This window comes from Ictalurus punctatus, chromosome 9, assembly GCF_001660625.3.
Source record: "Ictalurus punctatus breed USDA103 chromosome 9, Coco_2.0, whole genome shotgun sequence".
NCBI lineage: Eukaryota > Metazoa > Chordata > Actinopteri > Siluriformes > Ictaluridae > Ictalurus > Ictalurus punctatus.
In genome coordinates, this window is record NC_030424.2 from 32,352,704 (window position 1) to 32,378,179 (window position 25,476).

The following is a 25,476-nucleotide window of genomic DNA, read 5'->3' on the forward strand; positions in this document are numbered from 1 at the left end:
AAGTAATTGAAATAGTTCGACACAATGAACGCTTCAAGTGATTTCCCCAAATTCAACTGAAAATGCAACTTATAATGATTTCTCCAGTTTCAAAATTATTCACCCCCTTCATGGCAAGCATCTTTAGTGTTTTAGTACATTCCTCAGGAACGCTGCCAGAAGCACTGCATCTCGTTTGCAGCAGGTCATACCAGCAAAAGGGTTCTCTACTTTCTTCTGCACCAAGCCTTGGTGGAATTTGAGGTACATTTGGGATCATTGTCCTGTTTGAAGGTCCAATGATGCCTAAGCTTCAGCTTCCTCACAGACGGCGTGATGTTTTCTCCTGGGATTTCCTGATACTTAAATGAATCCATCTTGCCTTCCACACGCCACAGGCTTCCAGTGCCAGAGGATGCAAAGCAGCCCCAGAGCATCACCGAGCCCCCACCATGCTCGACTGTGGACAGAGTGTTCTTTCTTCATTCTTCTTTCTCCAGACATACTGCTGATCCATCGTGCTGAAAAGTTGCAGTTTTGTTTCATTGCTCCACAGAACAGAATCCCAAAACTTCTGTGGATTATTTATATGATTTCGAGCAACTTTTCTTCTACTTTTGGGTCAGTGGTGGTGAACATCTTGGAGTTCTGCCCCAATGGCTGTCAATGAGAGTGTTCAAACCCACGTGTAAAACGTGTGGCATCAATTTTTTTTAATGTCAAAGGGTTTGTTGTTTTTTTTGACACACCATGTCAAAAACTAGCCAACCAATGAGATTTGTGCTTTTGTTCATGTGCCTGGAGCCGCTGAAGGTACATAAAATCACGATTTGATGGCGCTCAAGTACAAAATTGTCTTACCGATGAAGATCACTGCTAATAAATCCTTCTGCCTCCACACATAAACAAGGTATCCTTTGAAAGCAGCAGATTGAAAATCACCCAATCACCCAAAATATATTTATAGTGTATTTATCATGTTGTGGGGTTTTTTTTGACGACACTGAAATGTAAGCATATATTCTAAATGATCCATTTAATTCGTTCAGTGTTGTTTTCTACACTCAATAGCATCGTGTGTTTCTTTGTCTCTTCCCTGTAAATGATAATCCGCTGATTGATAGTCCATTGTGTTTATTTTGCACCTGGCACCTGGGGAAAACACTTAGCATTCGTTGTGTCGAACTATTTCAATCGCTTTTGTTTGATGTGTTCATCACAAACAGCTGAAAGTCTGTAAATGTTGACAATAAACATGATTTGCAATAAGGACACACACACACACACACACACACACACACTGTTATACACAATCACAAGGATAAATGCAATCAATACAGTATTAACTGTTGTAATTAACTATACAACCCTGAGTCTGTCTATCTCTCTCTGTATCTATCTGTCTGTGTCTCTCTGTCTCTGTCTGTCTGTCCCTGTCTCTCTCTCTCTCTCTCTCTCTGTCTGTCTGTCACTGTCTCTGTCTGTCCCTCTCTGTATGTCTGTCTCTCTCTGTCTCTCTCTGTCTGTCTGTTTTTACCTGCCTCACTATTTCTCTTTTTCTTATCTTCTCTCTTTCTCTAACTTTATAAAGCTGTGTAATATTGTAGGACATTCAGCTTTGCTGTCTGTGTGGGATCAGCATCTGTGAGGTGTGTGTATGTGGTGTGTGTGCATGTGTGTGTGTGTGCATGTGCACGCGTGTACGTGTGTGTGGATCAGATCGAATAAAGTTTCTGGTCATTCAGGAAAAGCGACGGTTCATCTCACTTTCCATTCAGCTGATTACGGAGCAAATGAAATATTCACCTATTACCATGCAGGAAACAAACATCACACACACACACACACACACACACACACACACACACACACACACACACAGAGAGTTAATGAGTGCAGGCTGCAGATGATATGTCAGGCGGAGGAGAAGAGAAGATTTTCTGACGGGAGAAATGTTCCCTCAGTGGAGCGACTGAATAAACACAACACGGCTCAGTTCTCCCACAGGAGGCGGTTAGACTGACAAGCTCTCAGGTGTGTGTGTGTGTGTTTGACATGCTGTCAGGAAACACTCCTCTGTGTTTTGTGGTCTTTATCGCTTTATTGGTAAGTGAGGTGAATCATTAAAAAATTAAGTCTCATAAATGTTCTCTTCACACCCGTCTCACTGTCAGACCTGTCTGTCTCTCTGTTTGTTAAAAACAACAAACAAAGCACCCTTTCTCTGATTCCTTTTTAAAGGGATGGTGCGATTTACACTCGGCATTACACACACACACACACACACACACACACACACACACACACACACACACATTAGTCTCCAACTCATACACACACTCATAGACAGAGGCCCTGTTTACACTAGTGCGTATTCGTTTTAAAACGCATAACTGTTGCTATGGCTACGCCTGTCGTCTACACTACTCCGGCGTTGTCGACCCTGGAAAACGGAGACTTTTGGAAACGTAGAAGACTCCGTTTTCATTTGAAAAGTCCGGGCTCGCGTTTCAGTGTAAACGGACCAAAACGAATACTTTTGAAAACGAAGGCGTGGCTTCGTTGCTTCGTGGCTTCCACATTCGCCCCCTGATTGGCTCTTCTGGATCATCGCGTTTCCTTCCCTGATTCGTCAAACCCCTACCACATGACCGTTACTCTACCTCGATCGTATACACAACAACACGGAGACTGAACCACAAGCTTTGCTGGCATTGTTCTCATTCTTATCAGCGATTGTGCAGTTATATTCTGTGTTTATAAAACTGCAGCTGTTACGTGAGCAAGAGACGAGCTACGATTAGAGCAACCTCATCATCTGTCCACTCGAAGAAGTCCATGCTCATTGTTGTGCCTGGCAACCAACCTCCTGTTTACACTTGTGTGCGCATGCCCAGTGTGCATGAATGGTCATGTGACATGCGTATTCGGTTGTGTAGTGTGGACGAGGATTGTTTTCATTTTAAAACAGCGTTTTAAAACAAAAACACACTAGTGTAAACAGGGCCATAGTGCGCACTCAGGCTAAGTTGATTTAGCGTGCTAATGCAGAATGATCAGATAAGAGCATGTCCACAAACTCAGTTTATAAAGATTCAATCTGGCCAAGTGTCCTTTTTACAAGTGGGAGAGATAATGGCTCTGTGTGTGTGTGTGTGTGTGTGTGTGTGTGTGTAACTCTGGAATAAATGTTTACTTAAAAATTCATTTTACCTCTTTGTCTTCTTTCCCTCAGTTTCTTCCTCCACTGCATCCCCCCTCGCTCTCTTTCTCTCTCTCTCTATCTCTCTCTCTGTATCTGTCTCTTTCACTGTGTCTCTCTGTCTGTCTCTCACTCTCTCTCTGTCTGTCTGTCTCTCTCTATCTCTCTCTGTCTGTCTCTCTGTCTGTCTGTCTCTCTCTTTCACTCACCCACTCACCCAGTATGGCGACAACCTCATCATCCTGGATGACCTCGAGTGACCCCGAGACGACGAAGCACAGTGTGTCGACGCTCTCCCCCGCGTGGTAAATCAGGTCCCCCGGAGCACAGTGGATGGTCTGGAACTCCATGGCGAGTGCACGCAGACAGCCATCGCTGGCCAATCGGAAAGCAGGATGTTCCTTAAACACCTTCCTGTTCAGGTGCACACAGATATCAGCTCGCATGTCTTTAGGACAGATCTGCAGCACCTGAGGACCAAGACAACGTCCCATAAACTTCATATCTGTATGTATATGAATATTAACTCCACAGCTGTGTGTGTGTGTATGGATGTGTTATGTAAGGAGGTTTGATAAATACGGTCTCCAGGATTTTACCTTGTGATCTGGAAACACACACACACACACACAAACACACACACTTTCTACCTTGTCTGTGTCGATGCCTCTGGACATAGACCAGGTGGAGGCGATGTAGTCCATCACTCTCTCACTCAGGCCTTTAGGAACCTGGTAGAGTTTAAGGAAATCTCGCACGCTGTTCAGCATCTCATGGTAACGATTAGTGTTAGCGTACATCTGCTGGAAAATCGTGGTCACATTACCAAAGATGGTGGCATAGAGGAGAGCTAGAGAGAGAGAGAGAGAATATGTCAGCAGTCAGATGTTGAGTATGGAATCAGAAGTGGGTGTGGCGAGACAGCACAATAAATCTGATCTGCATTTATACACATTAAAATTGAAGTGATGTGGTGAAATTGAAATGACACTCTTTTCCTCTTTGTGGAACAGTGGCTTATTTACTATGTTATTTAAACATTCATTTACCTAGCTAGCTATTTCGCTTTTTCTATCGATCTACTCCACTGATGTAACTGTAGCCGGGTTTCTGGCTTCAATATTTATTTTATGGAGTTATTCGCTAAGAGGAAATGCAGTGGTGTTTTATCCTCACAGCTGCAGAGTGCCCAGTTTTATCCTGAGCCCGAATTACTGTCTGTGTTCTTCCCTTGTCCATATGGGTTTCCTCCAGGTTATTCTAGTTTTCTGCCTCCTCCCAGAAACATGCCAGTAGGTGTGAATGAGTGTGTGAACCAGTTATTTCCACTGGATATATGACAGCTGCATGTTAGCATGTGACGAGACCTTTCAGCACTAACTCGGTCCACTGCAGGAGCAGTTCACTAACATGCACACCATCTCTAAACGATTCAACATTGGCTATCGACGATCGCTTTTTGCCATGTTATTATGTGAGTGAGAGAGACAGACAGGCAGAGAGACAGACAGACAGAAGGTGAGAGACAAATGTGATGAATGGTATTGAGTGAGGAACAGAGGGGGGTGAAGCGAGATGAACTGTAAAGGAAAATAATGCAATAATGAGCAGTAAATGATTTTCTAAAGTGGTTTAGCATCGTCAATAATGGATGGTGTTATAGTAAAAATCGAATCAGCCGCTTTTACACACACACACACACACACACACACACACACACACACACACACACACACACTGCATGTGAGTTTTAAAGCAATTGAGTTACAGTTAATGTGTTTAGTGTTTAAGCGAGATGATTCTGTTGCTCTGTTATTTGCCTTAAAGAGCCTGAAGAACGGTTCTCATAAGGATTATTTTTCTTTCAGATTTTTCTCGCTTCTTCTTTTCAGAAGTGTAAACAGAGTTCAATTCCATTTAAATTCAGTTTTATTTGTAAAATGTTAAAAGTGCTTTTAACAATGTACATTGTCACAAAGCAGCTTTATAGAAATTCTGGATATAAATTTTAAATTTAAATTTATTCCTAATGAACAAACCAGAGACAATGGCAAGAAAAAAACTTCCTGAAACAAGAGGAAGAAACCTTGAGAGGAACCAGACTCCGAAGGTCTGAAGTTATCTTGTATCTCTTATAACTGAAGTGTTTAAAGATTAAAACTTGTGTGTAAACTGTTCTTAACAACTGCTGTCTTTAGGGTATCCAAGGATGAACATCCACAGACATCTTCATGGTTTCTAAGTGGAACCTTCCACAGTAATCTCATTGCTCTTCAGGCTGTCCACGTGGAGTCATCTTCAGCAGCGGTAATGAAATCTCTAACCAGAAGTAGGGCTTCAGGATGGATCGGGCAGGTCCCAGGAGAAGAAGGGGTCAGGATCACTGGTATGTGTAGCTCAGAGTCTGAGATGATCAGCTACACCTTCACACTCTTCAGGCAGGTAAGCTACCATTCCTGCCATGCACGCTGTCCACAAGTAAGTGCCCCCCACAGACATGCGCTGATTTTCTCTGATATTAAAATGTCCATGTATTCCTGCCACACTCCCAGTGTTCCTACCGCCACCCTGACCAGTATAAGTGCTTAATGAAGATGAATTAATGAATGTTTTGAATAATATACATGACAGAATTCAAAGAGAACAACATAAAATTTTTAATATAATCCTTAAAAAAATTCACACTTCTTTGATATGAAATACATCATTAACCAGAAATGTGTTCTAGTGCTTTGTTTACCTAATAACCCACAAAACATAAGTGACTGTGTGTAACTTTAAACGCATTCTTTTGTTTTAAAATCATTTTTGTAATTAGTTTCTTAATGTTGTTAGCTGTAGCATCTGTGGTGACTGAAAAAAAAGATCATTGGTGGTGGTTTTTTTTAAGTTAAGAGATTTCTAAAAAAAAAATTTTTTTTTGGGGGGGGGGGGGGGGGGGGGGCACAAGTGATGTCAATGCTATTAAAATGTGCTTTTACCCCAATCACGGAAATTAAAGCGGGTTCTTTCCGGCTCATGTGGCCTCTTTGTTCCTGAGCAAAACTGCATCTACTAACAATTTCTATTCTTATCTATATTCATTATTTCAGTAGTTTATGTGGTAATGGTGAAATGAACGAGAATTATAAAAAGTTAGGTAAGCATTATTTTTTATCCAGTTTTCACATTTAATACTCATTATTTATTCAACCCCTTTTGCCGGTAGCCAAAAATGGCATTTGTCTGTTTTGGGGGTTTGTCTGTTTTGGGGGTACCTGTGTTCAGCATTGATTTGTTTTGTGATCTCACACACCACAGTAGTGGTTAATGGCTCATATGAAAGTAGACACTTAAGACTTTAAGAATTAGCAGTTAGTATTTCAGGTATTTCTTCTTTTACCTAGCCTACCTGGGGCAATGTATTCAGAATTTTTATTTTTACTTATAAAAAAAATTATTTACTTTTAACACAAATGTTATATCTTCACAGCAAATACTGATATCAACCCCATTCCTGGTCTCAAAGATGCCCCAAGTACTTGTCCAGGAACACCCAAAATATGAGGAAGTTATCTCTAACCACTAAAATTGTGTTTAAGGTTATCCAAACACAACTAAAAACCTCTCCAAAATGGCACCAAACGTCTCTAGATGATATGAAACCTCTCTAAATGGCACAAAGCCTTTAAATATTGTAGACTTCTAGAAATAGCAAACTTTAAAAAAAATAAAAATAAATAAAGGCACAAAAATACCTCTCCAAATGGCACAAAATGAAAACAAATGGCAGTAGCATGAACTCTGTTACACAATGTGTTATTTCTCACACACACACACAAAAAGTCTGAAACATACTTATAAAAATAAAATGTTTATTAAAAATAGTGCCAGAGCCCCAGGTGAAGGAGCACTTGCTCTCCGAATGGCTCAAATGGTAGACACACGAGTGCCCCCTCTCCTCTGACTTCTCTGGGGGGCAGACAGAGCCCCTCAACTCAATCAACATAGTCTTCCTCCAAAAAAAGAAAGAGCCACTCGGAAATAACTGCTCCAGAGGCTGTGACGCATTCCGGCTTTTTCGGGAGCACGCCGCCGCTATAAGACGCCAATAAATTGCACGCTGAGTGAAAACCAGGAGAAAACTAGCGGTCAGAAAAAAAAAACATGCAAAACCCTGCTGTATAAAGTTCTGCCGGAAGACCGCTAGAGGGAGCTGCCATTTCCTGATAGTTTCTCTGCACGGCCCTGTAGCGCTGTGCTGATTGGCCTGTACCGCTGACACACAACTCAAGACCAATGGATGCACGCGTAAAATGTTTACTTGTGCTGATTACGCGTTTGAGTTTCTCAGCCTCTGAGTGGTCAATCATGTCGAGTTTGGGCGTGTTTGAAAGCTAGAAGTATCTACAATTGGTCCAGGTGGGTGTCAATGAAGTTAGACTGCCCGATTATAATTTAGGAGGCGGAATGTTCAGCATAGCCAAAACAGATTAGTTTGTTTGTTTGTTTGTTTATTTGTTTATTTATTAGAATGTGTCTCAGTTCAGTTTATGGCTAATTACTAAATTCCGGTGGGGTGCGATATCAAAACACTTAATGCATTTTGAAGAGGACATTTGTGACTAAATATGGAACTTTGCATTTGTTTTCTTCAATAAAGCTGATGGACTTTATAACGATGGAAATGTGCGTGATTTATAAAACCGCGAGTGAACTGGATTTTCGTCTATGTAGGTAATGTAAGGTAGTAAACGTTTACACAAGACCGATCTTTGGTTTAAATGTTATAATTTTATTGTGGCAGTTGTATACGGTGTTTTACTATCAAAAAAGCTTTAGTCGTGCTCTCCGATTTATCTGTCTCAATGTTTTCATGGAGAGGTGTGAATTGTTTGCCCAGCAGGGAGCTCAAACTCCGCCCCTTTCCCACCCCCCTGCTCACTAGCAGTTAAGCACACAGTCATGAAACTGTACACGCAGAAAACCCCCAGTGTCCTGACTAATCTTATACCAGAACTGCGGCCATAAAATAATTCATTTGTTTATAATAATTGAAAATGTCCGATAAGTCGTTTTCCATTCCGCCGGCGGAATGAACGCTAGTGTCGGGGCGGAAGGGGTTAACACATTGATAAAACAAGAATGCAGTTTGTGATTGTTTTTTTGTGTTTGTATGAAAAAATGTCATGATATTATGACAAGACCAAATTGATTTGATCTAACTGAACATCACCCACAGAACTCATGAAGATGTGATTGGCAGATTCAGAAAATGTCATTTTCATGTATTTTATTAACCTAGACATGACATGATGGTGTTTCTGCACATCACTCTTTTGATCAATGTCAGTTTTTAAACTCTAAGGTTGCAGTGGAGATAATCGCACCTGATATACAGTGCTCTCCAATAATATTGTCACCTTTGGTAAATATGAACAAAGAAGTCTGTGAAAATGTTATTTATAGTTTCTTTTGATCTTTTGTTTAAAAAATTCACAAAAATACTCTGCTCTCATGGATATCAAACAACTACAAACAAAACACAGATTTATCAAAAAAAAAAGTTTTGTTTAATATAGGCGTACAACAATTATTTGCACCCTTTTAGTCAACACTGTGCTAGCTCCCTTTTCCACGATAACAGCTCTGAGTCTTCTCCTATAACGCTGATGAGGTTGGAGAACACATGGCGAGGGATCTGAGAGCGTTCCTCCATACAGAACCTCTCCAGATCCTTCACATTTCCAGGTCCACGCTGGTGGACTCTCCTCTTCAGTTCACCCCACAGGTTTTCTATGGGGTTCAGGTCAGGGGACTGGGATGGTCAGGGCAGGACCTGGATTTTGTGGTCAGTAAACCATTTCTGTGGTGATTGTGATGATGTTTTGGATCATTGTCCTGCTGGAAGATCCAACCACGGCCCATTTGAATCTTTCTGGCAGAGGCAGTCAGGTTTCATTTAATATCTGTTGATATTTGATAGAGTCCATGATGCCATGTATCCTAACAAAATGTCCAGGTCCTCTGCAGAAAAACAGCCCAGAACATTAAAGATCCACCTCCATATTTAACCGTGGGCATGAGGGACTTTTCCATACGGCTACCTCTCTGTGTGACCAAAACCACCTCTGTGTTTATTACCAAAACGCTCTATTCTGGTTTCATCTGACCGTAGAACCCGATCCCATTTGAAGTTCCAGTAGTGTCTGCACACTGAAGACGCTCCAGTTTGTTTTTGGATGAGAGAAGAGGCTTTTTTCTTGAAACCCTTCCAAACAACCTTTTGCCGCACATCACAGCTATTTTCCTTGGTCTTACCCATTGTTATTTGTTATGAATATGAATAATTATGAATTTTCTCATTGACAAAATGTAAAATATTAGACAAATAATTCAGATTATTAATTTAAAACCACATAGTATTATAACTAACATTGTAGATAATAATATAGCAGTATCAGATCAATGATTAGAATGTTTTATTCCCCTTAGAGAGACTGAACTAATTTAATTAATTTCTTCATAAAATCATCTTGTATACTAGCTGATTTGGGTATAATGCGTTACTGTATTCTAATTACTTTTTTTGATAATGCAGTAATGTAATGCATTATATTTAAAACGTGTGTAATTTAATTACTGTGACTGTTGTCAGTAAAATTATGTTACTTGTGTTACAAATTTATTGATAAGAAAACAATATAAAGTAAAATGCATTTTTAATACAAAACAGGCTGCAGGGGCGTAACCCCTGAAGCCCTGAAGATTTTTTCTTTATCCCTGAATAATTCTCCACTTGGAGCAGCTTGACGCTATGTAAATGAACGTCAGTAAAAGAAGACACCTGTAATTTTATATGTTCAGTAAACGGAGGCAAGACCAATCAAAGAGCGTTTACAGAAAAATACGTGGAAACACTCGTCTTATTGGCGGACAGTCTCTCAATTCTGCCGAACGCTAACTCACAGTCAGTGTGAGGAAAAATTGATATACACTGATTTTTTTTTTTAACCAATAAAGGTGTTGAAACTGAAACAGAAACAACCTCTGATGCTGAGCAGGAAAACAAGACGTGTAAATGTCTATATGAGTTCCCCATTTACACGAACATGATACGAGCAGAAGGAAAGATAATGAACTCTACATTGTAGCAGCTAACCCCATACAGTGATTGCTTATCTGTGTCTCCTCTTGGCTAGCGACATCAAACTAGCCTAGTTAGAAAAGTTTTATATTTTATTGGTCTGGTCGTCCTACACACAGCTACACACCTGAGGCAAGTTTAATTATAAATCAGACTTTTTTGTAGTGTATTTTTGTAGGTTTGATAGGTTTTGAAAGTAAGTAAAGTAATTAGTAATCTGATTACGTTTTATATGCAGTAATCAGTAGTGTAATCTAACTGCAATTTTAAAGTAGTAATTAGTAATCTGTAGTGCATTACTTTTTTGAGTAACTTACCCAACACTGTACACTAGATCCGTTACCTACATGTTTCTTCAAACAGATTATTCCAGAAGTAATCACACAGTAATCAGTTCTTCCCTTAGCAATGGCTATGTGCCTAAATCATTTAAACTAGCAGTTATTAAACCCCTGATTAAAAAACCTGACCTCGACCCCTCTCAACTGTCCAGCTATAGACCGATATCAGATCTCCCCTTCACCTCCAAGATCTTAGAGACGGTTGTACACAGCAGCTCTGCTCGTACTTACACAGGAACAACATTCATGAAATGCATCAGTCAGGATTTAGACCGCATCATAGCACAGAGACAGCGTTAGTTAAAGTAGTAAATGACCTTCTACTGACCTCTGATCAGGGTTGTGTCTCGCTGCTTGTGTTACTCGACCTTAGTGCAGCTTTTGATACTATAGATCACACTATTCTCCTTGATAGACTAGAAAATGTTGTTGCATTAAGGGAACAGTCCTCTCCTGGCTCAGGTCTTATCTGACCGATCGTTATCAGTTTGTAGATGTAAATGGAGACTTCTCCACGCATACCGAGGTAAAGTGTGGTGTTGCACAAGGTTCTGTTTTAGGCCCACTGCTTTTTACTTTATATATGCTACCTCTGGCTCAAATTATTCGTAAACATGGAATTACATCGCGGAAATATTTCTAAGATAAGAAATATATTGTCACTACATGATGCAGAAATATTAGTTCATGCTTTCGTCACCTCTAGGTTGGATTATTGTAATGCCTTACTGTCTGGATGTTCCAGTAGATGCCATGGCTTCCTGTTTCACAGGGGTATAAATATGAGGTAACACATAGGCCAAATTCCCTTAGTCATTCATAATTCAATTCAGTTCAGTGCTATTAGTGTAGCATGTTTAACAGTGGACATTGTATGGAAGCAGCTTTACAGAAATATATAAATTCAGGATATAGATTATAAATATATGAATTTATCTCTAATGAGCAGCCAGAGGCGACGGTGGTGAAGAACAACTCCCTGAGACAATATGAGGAAGAATCTTTGAGATGAACCAGACTCAAAAGGGAACCCGTCCTCATCTGGGTGACAGCGGATAGTGTGATTATAAATAAATACACCCCTTCTATAAATGTGCTAAGACTACATCCTCAAATAGTGCAGTTGGGTAACCAGGAAATTCATTACAGTTTCTACATGAAGTTTGAACTAATATTTCTGCATCATGTAGTGACATTATATTTCTTATCTTAGAAATATTTCTGAGATGAAAGAAGACTATCCTAGTAATATTATCTACATGAGCGTCAAATGATAGACTGGAGTCAATAATCACACCAAGGCCTTTTACTGCTGCACATAATGACACAGAAAGACCATCCAGAGTAACCATGTGATCAGAAAGATTACTTCTAGCTACACGTGGTCCTAGTTCTTCTGTATTATCAGAATTAAGTAAGACGAAGTTAATAAGCATCCAGTGAGCGGGCCATTCCCTTAACACCAGCAATGTTTTCATGGCTAGTTCAGGGTTGCCAAATTCGGTAGGCTCACCCACATTTGGACCATTTTAAACACTCTGAGTCAAAACATATCAATCATTATATTATTAACACATTTGTGCTCTGCTTCCAAAGGTGAAGACATACATACATCTGGTCAGCAGCAGCCATTCTACTTTTGGAGTATTAAACCTGTGTGTGTGTGTGTGTGTGTGTGTGTGTGTGTGTGTGTGTGTGTGTGTGTTTGAGTGAGAGACAGAGAGAGAGAGAGAGAGAGAGAGAGAGAGAGAGAGAGAGAGAGAGAGAGAGACAGAGATTATATGCCTCAGCATGCAGAGTGACACTCTCAGTTGGTTTAGGGACAGATTTGGCTCAGAGAAGACAGCAAGTGTCTGTATCACACACACACACACACACACACACACACACAAAGAGAGATGGTACAGAGTGTGCTGAGTCGAAGGGTAGTGTCTCAGAGGTGAAATAAAAACCTGAAAAGCAGAAATACTGCAGCTGACACTGTCAATTTCTGGGTACACTAAATTATACACTTTACTGTACACTAAATTATACACTTTACTGTACACTACACTGCACTGTACACTGCACACTACACTGTACACTACACTGCACACTACACTGCACAATGCACTACACTGTCCACTGCACTGCACACTACACTACACTGTCCACTGCACTGCACACTATACTGTACACTTTACTGTACACTACACTTTACACTACACTACACTTTACACTACACTGCACTACACTGTACACTTTACTGTACACTGCACACTACACTACACTGTACACCGCACACTACACTGCACACTATACTGTACACTTTACTGTAGACTACACTGCACACTACACTGTACTACAGTGCACAATACACTACACTGTACACTTTACTGTACACTACACTATACTACAGTGCACACTACACTGCACTACACTGTACACTTTACTGTACACTACACTGCACACTACACTGTACTACACTGCACAACACATTACACTGTACACTTTACTGTACACTACACTGTACTACACTGTACACTTTACTGTACACTACACTGTACTACACTGCACTGCACTACACAGCACTGCACACTACACTGCACTACACTACACTGTACACTTTACTTATTCTTATTGGAACTCAGCCACTTGAGTAGGCTACATGCCTGAAGCTCCTGTTTCCGGTCTCAAAAATGAACCCTCTTTCACAATCTCATCATTTCCTCTCACCATCTTGAACTGAAATTGGGGTGATCTGGACCTGCTCAGGATTTTACACATACCATAGAGCAGGAAGAAGATTAATTCTTTTATTAGGTCTTAATTAAGTGGACTGTGCAGTAAACTGGTTACTTTTCCTTTGTCACTCGTCAACATTATTATCTATAAAGTATTTGGAGGACATTTAAGTGTATTTAGGTATTAAAATATCAGTTTAATTGTTTGTGTAATAAGTAGTGACAATGACAGCGAGTGAGACAGAATGACAGAGAGATTCTACAGTCTGCTGTGTGTTTCCTGCAGCATTCCTGAAGCAGAATGTCATGGTTGCACAGTCCTAGTGGATGTTTGTGAATAATAAAGAGGATAAGATACATATCTGTGTAACATAATTACGGCTAATTTTAGACTTCGCATTTGTTAAAAAGACAAGATTAATGCTGTAACCTAGCTGATGTTAGTTTGTTAACAATACCCAGAATAGATAAGTAATGTATAACACAGGCCATAATAATACAGTCACTGTTTCAAACTGAGAGCTTCATTTATGCTCTCTGAAATTGTGTGATAACACTACATTAGCATTAGCTAACAGAAATGATAACTTGCTACTCCATGTCATAAATTAACATTAATGTTATCTTGGTGCATACATTGATATTCCCATAGCCAAAGTGGTAAACACACAATACACTCAAGTGGGTAAAGTCATGAGGACACTGTTGCTAAGCAACTGGAAAATATAGACACTAAAGGACTCATCACCAAAGCTAGAAATGAGGCTAACCATTTAGCAGCTAGCATGTAGTCATTAAGTCATTTATAAGGACCATGTGAGAGTGTAAACAAGACAAAACCATCAGGAATGTCAACATTTCCCTCAGATAAGTTGGAAAGTTACTGAAAAAAACAGTGTGATGATCAGCAGAAATGTGCAGAATCGAGTCGAAAGATTCTTCATCCTCTTCATCTGTTACACTAACCCCTAAATCTCATTAGCAAAGCTGTGTGTGTGTGTGTGTGTGTGTGTGTGTGTGTGTGTGTGTGTGTTTTCAAATCCAAATGTACCTATAAATCTAGAGATTGTCATTGACTGTGATGTTTTTCCCTTCATGCTCTTCTTAAAACAGAACAATGTTACAGCAGTGCTGAGATGAGCGCTGAAACAGAGGTTTCTGTTGTTTTTAACTCATGCACATAAATATCTGCTTGCTAAACACTTATGACTGCTGTGTGTGTGTGTGTGTGTGTGTGTGTGTGTGTGTGTGTGTGTGTGTGTGTGTGTGTATCCTTTGTTACTGGATAAGAAGAGACGGATTCAGCAGAGAACACCAGATCATTAGGAATTCATGACTATTTAAAAATTCATCTGTTTGTTTGGCACAGAAATTCATGAAGGAAGGAAATCATTTCCCAGAAAAACATCTGCACAGACTTTCCTGTGATACTGACTGTATCTGTGCTGTTAACACTTCACTGTCCTCATATCATGACATCATTTCCTGTCTCTGATTAGTTTCCACAGGATATTGAAGCTACAACTACTGCAACTCCACCCATTAAAATGTCACCTGCAAAATGAGTAGTAACACCACCTCCGTATCCGTACACCACCTCCATCTCTGTACACCACCTCCGTCTCTGAACACTACCGAACACCAACTCTATCTCCTTAACCCATCAACATCTCCTAACACCACCACCATCTCCTAACCCCACTGCCATCTTATAATACCACCTCCTTCGCCTAAGACCACCTCTGTCTCCTAATATCACCCCCAAATGCTTACACCACCAAAAATGACCACGTGCAGTGTTAAAGTTCAGCCACACAGAACAGTATGAATAAAACTCCACCAGTTTGTGTTTTTAATTGTGTCTTGAACAATTTAATGGTATTGGAGTAGAACCTGTGCTCTGAACGTTCTACACCATCTACAGAGAACAATGCAAAAGATCATTGTGTTTTCTGACTGTTTTGTCATGCTCACCACATCTTGCAGTGCTGTTTATCCTCCATACCATGATGTAAATGAGTGATGGGTCTGACCCATCATCTCCTGTCTGTCTCCATCACTGCTAAGGAATAAACATGGGCTCAGCTTAAATGCTCCACACCGTCACGTTCTTATACAGTTTTGTGGAATATAAGAATTAAAAGTGAGGCTTTATGCTTGTAGCCCATTTAATCAGCCTGTGAGATTTAATTTAATTTAATTGACTTCGATTTTATGATGCTTTTCTCTCAGTTGGGTTTTGAGACACAGTATGGAGACCAAATGATGCTGCCTATACTGACTAAAAACCACCAATCTTCTCTCTTCTGACTGCAAAAATTCTTGAAAAATGATCTGAACTGTTGTACCATGATCACTACACTATTAAGACAACATGTGCTAGTTAAATCAGACAAAAGTGAAATGCAGAATTTTCTGTTAGTTATAAAATAGCAGTTTTTTGGGCATTTTCCATCCTGACCAACATACGTTATTGATCAAGATGGAAATAAAATGACCTGCAGCACTTTTAAAGGATTGTACTCAGTGAAAAACAGGGTTCAAACAGGGCTCTTCTTTCAGAAACTTCCCTAATAATGTGTGAGTTCTATGAATTCTTCTGTAGTTTAGATGATTGCACTAAATCAGATGTATGTTGGAAAGATTCCAGTGCTGAAACCTGTTTATCAAACTGGTTTAAATCACTTATTTCTTTTAATTACTCACCATCAGAATCACATTATTTCGCCAAGCACATTTGCATGTACAAAGTTTTTATCTTGGTAGCAGATGCAGACATGTAGGTACAATATACAGCGTTCAACACACACACACACACACACACACAAACAAGCATGGCAACAACAAAAGTGTAATTGTGCAAAAAGAATGTGTAAAAGTGTTCGGATAAAGGTGCTGTCAGTGCAGAATATTAAACAGTCCTGAGAGATGGGTGTGTGTTGATAATTGGTACAGCTCTTGGAAAGAAGCTGTTTCAGTATCCTATGGTTCTTGTTTTTACTGACCAGAAGCGCTGGCTAGAGGGAATGTCAATGTCAGGGTTAGGGTCAGGTTTAGTTATATCGGACCATTAAAAACAACATAGGTTGCCCATAGACTTGGGAAGTTGCATCGTCAGCCTTAGATGGGGGCTTGACTTGGTGGGCCGTTTCGTTGGGCTTTCTTGAGTGATTTCCTCAGCGGAGCAACGTCCTCAGCGGAGCAGGAAGGCGGAGTGACGTCTTCAGCGGAGCAGAAAGGCGGAGCGACATCCTCAGTGGCATGGGAAAATGAAGCGACGTCCATATATAACCCTGGCGTAGTGGCATCCACGGCAGAGTAGGGAAACAAAGCGGAGCTATTGGCTGCATCGGGAGGCGGAGAAACTTCCTAAATTGAACAGGGTGGCTGAGCGGCATCCTCAGTCATGCAGAGAGTCTGAGCATCGTTCTCCATCGACTTTGCAGGCTGAGCTTGGTTGGCTGTGTCAGCAGCCTCAGGTGTACGCACAGCTTGGTTGGCTGTGTTGTCAGTCTCAAGCATGAGGAGAACTTGGTTGGCCGTGTCGTCAGTCTCAGGCATGAGGAGAACTTGGTGGGTCATGACGTCTGCTTCAGGCATGAGCAGAACATGGTTGTCCATGTCAGCAGACTCGGGCGTGAGCAAAACTTGGTTGTCCATGTCAGCAGACTCGGGCGTGAGTAGAATTTAGTTTTCCGTGTCAGCAGACTCAGGCGTGAGCAGAACTTGGTTTTCCATGTCAGCAGACTCAGGTGTGAACAGAACTTGGTTGTCCGTGTCAGCAGACTCGGGCATGAGCAGAACTTGGTTGTCCGTGTGAACAGACTTGGGCGTGATCAGAACTTGGCTGGTCGTGACGTCGGTTTCAGGCATGAGGAGATCTTGGTTGGTTGTGTCAACAGACTCTGGTGGGAGCATAACTTGGTTGATCATGACAACGATTTCAGGCGTGAGCAGAACCTGGTTGGTCCTGACGTCGGTTTCAGGCCTGAGGAGAACTTGGATGGTCGTGATGTTGGTTTCAGACTGGAAGTTGGCATGGAAGGTCACATCGTTGATCTCAGAGTGGAACTTGATGTGTGAGGTTGCCTCGTTGACCTCCTACAGAAACGTGTCTTGGGAGGCGGTTTCTTCGACCTCAGACATGAACTTGGCTTGGGAGGCCTTCTATTCAACCTCGGGCAGAAACTTGGCTTGAGAGGCCCTCCTTTGGACCTCGGACAGAAACTTGGCATGAGTGGTCACCTCGTTGACCTCATACATGAACTTGGCTTGGGAGGTTGTCTCTTCGACCTCAGACAGGAACTTGACCTCTAGCAGGACTTTGACTTTATGCTGGAGCTCTGGGGATGAGACTGCCTCATGGGTCTCATGCTGGAGCTCTGGGGATGAGACCACCTCGTGCGTCTAATGCTGGAGCTCTACAGGTGAGACCATCTCGTGGATCTCAAACTGTAGTTCTAGAGGAGAGGTCGCCAGATTGACCTCTGGCTGGAGCTCTGTATATGAGACCACCTCATGAATCTCATGCTGGAGCTCTGGGGAGGAGGTCACCACGTTGACCTCCGGCTGGAGCTTGGAAGGGTAGACCACCTCATGGGTGTCAGGTTCAAGCTCTGGAGATGAGGCCGCCACGTTGGCCTCAGACGAGTGTTCAGCCAATGAGACCACTTCATAGGTCTCATGCTGGAACTCTGGGGAGGAGGTGGCCATGTTGACCTCCAACTGGAGCTCGGCAGTTGAGACCACTTTGTGGGTCTCAAGCTGGAGCACTGCTCTTGCTCTCTTGTGGAACTGTTTGTGGGCACGCCAGCTGCCCTTGAAACATTCCTGAGAGCAGAAATATGATCCGGGCATCCCACATTTACTACAGGTGGCACACTGTAGTTGGGCTTCTTAACAGCAGCCCCTGGTCTTGCAGGTCTATGTCATCCCCACCACTGCCGTCGGCCGGCGGCTGAAGCTGAGCTGTAGAGACCCTCCTGTCGGCCAGCTCCCTCTCATAATATGAGGTGAAAGTCTGAGAGGGTTCATCCGTTAGTTTGCAGAGAAGTGATCCTGCAGAATGCATGAAAATGTCTTCTTTGCAGCCTTAATTCACTTTTGTGGGAAATCTGCTTGGATAAAATCACCTATAATGATTAATTATAAATCCGGGAAAAGTTTTTCTACCCCTTTGATGTCTTCGGACAGATGTTGCTCTGCAACGCGTGTGTTGATTGTGGTGGAATATAAATGGTAGGTAAATAGGTCTGCAATTAAGAATTAGCGATCCTAAATCTGGAGTGCAGGATATAGAAAAAACTTCGACATCATTGCACCAACTTTGGTTGATGTATATCTCCACACCCCCACCTATTGTTTGGTACAAAACAAAGCCTGGAAGTTCTACTGGCATATCTGGTACAGAGTCATTTAACCAGGTCTCTGTGAACCAGAAGACAGGTTTGTGAATGAACGTAAAAAATGTAACTCATCAATTTTGTTGGTGAGGGAGCAGACGTTTGATAGAAATATCCCGGGAAAAGGATATCTTAATCCACGTTTCCTGAAGAGACACTGGTTTACTTCCCCCTCCTCTTCCACTGCTTGTTTAATTAGGATTACTCCCATGAATTGAGCTTTGACTTTTATGGAGTAGTGTGGGTGTGGTTAACTGTAAATCGGCTGTGCCGTCAATGTGCTCATTAATTTACACCTGATTGGCATTTAGCATCTATGTGAGTCTGAAGAAAATCAAAAGCATTAGAAAAGCTGGTGGAATGTTTTACTTTAGTTTGGCCACAAAAACATTGGCACACAACTTCACTAAAAGCCCATTATTCAGGTAATTGCTATGCCCCACATGCACGTGAAGTCAATGAGAAAATCTGAAAAATTAAATAATCGTCTCTCCATATTGTAGTGCCAAGAGCAGTGGTGTGGTAGTGTAAAGTTAGTGCAGATTCATACTTCCGGAATCACGTTTCTGCGAGCACGTCAGGATGTCATGTGTGTGCACTCCAGCCTTCATATTTGCATGTAATATGAACATGTCCTTTAGGGGGCAGTGTTGCATGAATCACAGCAGAATTGACAGAATTAGACAGCACAGAAGTGCCAAAAACAAAGAACTCCACGTTTCACTGTAAGTATAATTATTTGCTAATGTATTTTAATTACACACACAAATGTAATGCACATTTTGTGAAACCAAGTAGTTTCATATGAATGGCATTAACTATAGAAATATTAAATATGACAAATTTTAAAGAAAGCAAGCTAACATAAATCCATCCAATTAAGGAAAAAATCTTGTTCTTGAATCTTCTTGTACAATACTTTATTGGAGTGGGCACAAAGTGTGATAAGTGACTGATCTGGTATGTCTCAAGCTGCATTGAGCCGTATACTCCTTAGAGTGTTGAGTACCATCACTGCAGCATCAGCTGCTTCCTCATGACACAGACCCTCCTGCTTTTCCAGCACAGCATCTGGGAGATCACTGTTAGAGATTTCTGGTTGAGAGTTGCAGAGACACATTATTTTTAATAAAAAGAAAATTAACAATAGCAGCTTTCCTGTGTGATGTGCTTGGTGTCTACAATCATCTGAGTATAGTACTTTTTTCACTTCACTTTTCCTTTCCTTTTCTTTTCACCTCACTTAATTCAAATGTTTTCCATAATTTAACTCACAAACTGTTTACTTATCATTTCAGCTCTGTGAGTGTTGCCTTTTATTTGTTGTTATCACCAAATGCACATCAGCTACTGTGTGAGTGGCTGGTAGTTTACGAGTTGTCATTCATCAACATAACTCAATTCATTAAATTTTACTGTCATTAAAGAAGGCAGCATATTTCGTTATTTTGAAGGCATCTTTGCTCTACTGCATTTCTTTGCATGTGCCTAACACTTTTTCATGGTACTGTATAATTTTTTTTTCATTTAAATTAAAAACATGAGAGTACGAAGAAAATTTGTGTTTCTGAAACATTTGTAGATCCAGCAGAAATGTTTAGTTTGGTTTGGTGTGTGCAAAAATTTAATTCAATTCAGTAGTGCTTTTAACAATGGACATTGTCCCAAAGCAGCTTTACAGAAATATATAAATTCAGGATATGAATTATAAATGCATTTAAAATTTACACACACCTTTACTAAATTTGATGACTCAGATTGATGACTGAGGTCCAATATTACCATGATAGCATCCACAGACGAAATGTCGCAATGTCTTGTCACTGTATTTCTGGGTTGTGAACTGGACACACCTCCCTTCACAGTTACAGAGGAGTTAACTTAATGCACAGTTAGCTGCTGGTTAAACAGGTTAAAAAGCTCTGTGTGCAATGCTTACCCATAAACCCTCTTTCTGATACGCATTCACATAGAAGTATAAAACAGTCCATAGCAGTATGCTTGTGACAAAAAAAGAAAGAGCATTGGTTTTTATTATCATTTTTCCCAACCACTGCTCTCAGGCTGAAACACTGAGCTCATATCCACGTAAGCTTTAACTGTGTAATTAAATAGACACAAACATATACACTGCCACTTACAGGAAGAAAGTTTAATTACAGTGGAAAAAAGTTCCTTGATTAAGCCACATTTTAAAAAAATGTTTATATGATTAACCCTATGTGTATTAACTCATTACACATATTTGAATATTAAAATGAGGTAAAATGCATGTCACTAGTATGATGAAGCCTAACGAAAAATATTTCAATTCGCTATAACAAGTGATGCCACAGTTTTGTACTGATCTGCACTATTCCCAAATACCCAGTAGTTACATATCCCAGACTCCAGAGTTCTTGCTGTGAGGATTTCCAGATTAAGTCTGACTGCCTCTGCAAGAATAATACAGCGCATGTTCTCCATCCTTGACAAGCCTTAGTGGTTATTTGACCTGCTAGCAGAAAATGACTGTTGTATTTGAAACTCACTCCGCTTCCCAGAAATGAGATCTCTGATTCCCCTTCAGCCGCTTTTCACCAGGAAATCAAGTGACCAGCCGAGTGCGTTACAGAAAAGCAGGAACGATCTGTATGCTGACGTTCATTACAAACCACATCTATACATTGCTATAGGTTCTATAAGAACCTGGTGATGTTTATTAAGATCTAATGGACTAACAGGACTTGTGCAATCACCACGTAGAGAAACAAAATGTACACCATGTGGAATATTCATTCTTCGATCATTTTAGTAGTAATGTGGTGACACAAAAATTTTATGATTTTGAGTGACTTTTCTTGTGCTTTTGGGTCAGTAGTGGTGAACATCTTGGAGTTCTGGCATGGAAACCTTCTGTGTTTAGTACATGCCTTACTGTGCTCACTGAAACATCAGTGCCTGTTACACCGAGTCTTGCTGCAGGTCTTTTACAGTCACTCAATTTCTCAGAAATCTGCTTGCAGCCGTTGATAGCTTCCTTTTTCTGCCCCGTCCAGGTATTTCACATTTTTTTCTACCCCTAGCCAGTTCAGGTATTTCATGTGTTCCAGCTCAAGCACACCTGGTGCAGCTAATGAAGCCCTTGATTGGTTGTATCAGGTGTGCTTGAGACAACACCTGTTCTACATATTTGTGCTGTTGTGAAGGATTCTATTCAGGGGTGAATAATTTTGAGAATGGAGAAATCATTATAAGTTGCATTTTCAGTTGAATTTGGGGAAACCACTTGAAGCATTCGTTGTGTTGAACTATTTCAATTGCTTTTGTTTGATTTGTTCATTGCAAACAATTGAAAGTCTGTAGATTCTGACAGTAAACCTCATTTGTAATGGGGGTTAAATAATTTTGACTGCAACTGTACATTTACAGTATTGCCTAAGCATCGTCCAGTGTTGGGGCAATGATTAGACCCAATGACTCTAGCATTGGTTCTCAACCAGGGGAGAGATCGGAAGGGAGGTGGGAATTGTTTTCAAGAAAGAAAAAAAACACAGACAGGGCATCATTTGTGTACTCTGTGTATTTTACTGCTTTTCAAATAGAATGTGCATAAATGGAAAAACCCCGCGTTCCCTCTCCCTCTGTATTTTCTTTTTGCTGGGCAGATGCGGAGCTTAGCTGCCTTTTATCTCGCTGTCAGTGCAGACCAATGTTCCCAACCTAGCCACTTTTCAGACTTTAAAAAAAAAAAAAAAAAAAAGCACCTAGTTACAAAATTTGAGAGCCTCTGCTCTAAGGCCCAAAATATAAAAGGCACACAACTAAGCAACATTGTTTGTGCTCTAACAAGCTACAGAAAATGCATAGCTAATATATGTCATCTTCAGCACTCAATACAAACTCCATTTCCCAGAATCCTTTGTGACTGATAACCATTTTTGCTACAGACTCCATTTCCCACAGTACACAACTAAAAACACCACCACATGATCAGTTAGAGGACTTATATCCAGTCATCTTCATTCTAGGGTGGCACTAACCCCTTAGTTACTAACCCCTTAGTTACTAACCCCTTAGTTACTAACCCCTTAGCTACACCTCTGATCATAGAAAAGAGAAGAACTGAAACATTTGGTTTATCACTGGGTGTCAAGTGAAAAAATAAATAAATAATATTACTACTAATAATTACTAAAATAAAGTAATACCAGGGATATGGCAACCAGGGCTCTGTGTGTGTGTGTGTGTGTGTGTGTGTGTGTGTGTGTGTGTGTGTGTGTGTGTGTGTGTGTGTTTAGGTGGTGGGTTACTCACTATTCCTCAGATTGTGGTTGGAGTCAGATTGTTGTTATTTCTCCTAACAAGATGGACAGTCTGTCAGTGTCAGGCAGATTGGATTACTGAGAATCTACTTTCTGATTTTCTCAACTAATATTTCATGCACATGTGTGAATTTATAACATCCAGAAATAAAGTCTGGGTAAATAAACTGCTGACACACTCTGTGCCTTATCAGGAGTCGTGATTTCTTATGGCGCCCATCTCATTGGTCAGTCTGTGTGCACTGTGTTTCTGTGTTTTTGGTCAGTCATTGTTCTATGGTCTGTTTCTGTCTCTCTGTCCTGTTTCTTTCTCACTCTCTCTTTGTCTCTCTATTTGTCTTTCTCGCTGTTTCGTCTGTCTCTCTCACTCTCTCTCTGCTGCAGATCTTCCCTAAGCCATGTCCCCGCCCACTGCAGACTCCCGCTAAACCACACCCCTTCTGCTACAAACATCTGAAGTCATGTAGACATTTCTACAGCAGTTGTTCCTTGTGTTGCTTTTCAGGATGTAGTCCTAAAGTATTCTGAACACATTGCTTTTTTATGGAATAAATCACCAAATTCATTTATAAGTTATACAGAACAAATGATTCCAAATTTGAATCTCATATCAAAAACACAGTTTGCTTTCACCTTAAGAACATTGCCAGACTTCATCCCTCCCTCCCCCCCCTTTCCCTATGTGACAATTATTCCAACGCTGTTCTTTGTAGGGATGTCACGATACCAAAAATCTAATAGTCGGTACTGATACCACCAAAAGTACACGATACTCGATACCAAAGTCAATACCACGGTGCGGTATAAAAAAAAATATTTTTTTAAAAATTAAATTAAAAACTCTTCTGGAGGACATCCTCCTCTGGCTGATAAAAAGAGAGAGGGTGATATTTTAGTTATCAAACACTGTCTGACAATGAGTGGAGGCTACAGTGGAGGTGCACTCCTAAACGTGCTTGTGTGCACACTTTTAGGAGTGCACCTCCACTCTATCTCCATTCAGCCCGTGTCCTGTCAGCTAAATGTAGCCTAATGTCACTAATAATTAGGCTACATTTAGCTGACAGGACACGGGCTGAATGGTGATGCATGGTGGCCCATTCGGAGGTAGTTTATAACATTGCAATGTGTTAGTGTCGTTAACAAATAACAGGCTATCGCTAACATTACATGGAACATAACATTAGCTGGTTTCACGGCCACAGTGCCAGCTGCCTCAAACAAACATGATATAGGACTGTCTTTCAGTTGCTTCACCAAATTCCAGGTGTTTCCTCGCTTTGTCTGAAATGAACGATAGCATCGGTTACATGATGCTTCACAGCATCAATTATATGTTTATCATCCGCCTCGAATGTGAAGTATTTCCATATTCCATACCACCTTTCCTCTCAATGAGTCGGGGCGGAGCTAAACTTCTGTAGTTTTTCCCGTGTGCTTGTAGTTGTTGTTGTTCTTCTTCACCACTTGTGGACCGACTAAAACACTTGTGTGTATTTGCTGCCCCCAGCAGGTCCGAAAGAATTGCAACCACGGTACCTTTATAACAACGGTACCAATGCTACTGCAGAAAAACAAGTACTGTAACGTTTTAAGAATGTTGGTACCGACGTGGTAACGAAGCATCGGTTCTCATGACATCCCTAGTTCTTTGTGTACACCTGGTCCAGGTTGTGATGAATTACAGTATGTGCAGAACTCAGCTACTAGGTTCTGACCCACACTAGAGCATGGGAACACATCACCCAGTGATTGTTTCTGTCTGTACCTTTTCCCAGATGGCAAGAGAGTGACATTTGTGTGAGGGGTGTTCGGGGTCATCCACAGTGCTGGTGGCTAATGTGGTGTAAATGTCTATGATGGAGGGAAGAGAGACCCTGATAATCTTCTCAGCTGTCCTCACTATCTGCTGCAGGGACTTGTGATCTGATACAGTGAAATTTCCAAACCAGGCAGTGATGCAGCTGCTTGGGATGCTCTCGATTGTCCCTCTGTAGAATATGGTGAGGATGAGGAGTGGGAGATGGGCTTTTTTCAGCTTTCGCAGAAAGTAGAGATGTTGCTTGGCTTTCTTGGTTATGAAGCTGGTGTTAAGGGACCAGGTGAGTTTCTCTACCAGATGGACACCAAAGAATTTGGTGCTCTTGATGATCTCCACGGAGGAGCCGTTGATGTGCAGCAGAGAGTGGTCGCTCCGTGCTCTCCTGGAGTCAACAACCATCTCTGTTGCTTTGTCCACATTCAGAGTTATTGGCTCTGCACCAGTCCTTTAGCTGTTGCACCTACTCTCTGTATGTTGACTCATTGTTATTGTTGATGAGACCCACCACAGTCGTGTCATCAGCGAACTTGATGATATGATTGGAGCTGTGCATTGCTGCACAGTCGTGAGTCAGCAG

General features: G+C 41.0%; 1 protein-coding gene across 1 annotated transcript in view; it reads right to left on the reverse strand.

The window, feature by feature from the left end:
- kcnh1a (potassium voltage-gated channel, subfamily H (eag-related), member 1a) overlaps nucleotides 1–25,476 on the reverse strand; it is a 64,670-nt gene that overhangs the window by 11,499 nt on the left and 27,695 nt on the right. Inside the window, exons 8-9 of the mRNA XM_053682662.1 lie at nucleotides 3,832–4,031; nucleotides 3,399–3,651 (exon numbers count right to left, since the gene is read on the reverse strand). Coding sequence (XP_053538637.1) covers nucleotides 3,399–3,651; nucleotides 3,832–4,031 — 453 coding nt within the window. The remainder of the gene's footprint in view (nucleotides 1–3,398; nucleotides 3,652–3,831; nucleotides 4,032–25,476) is intronic.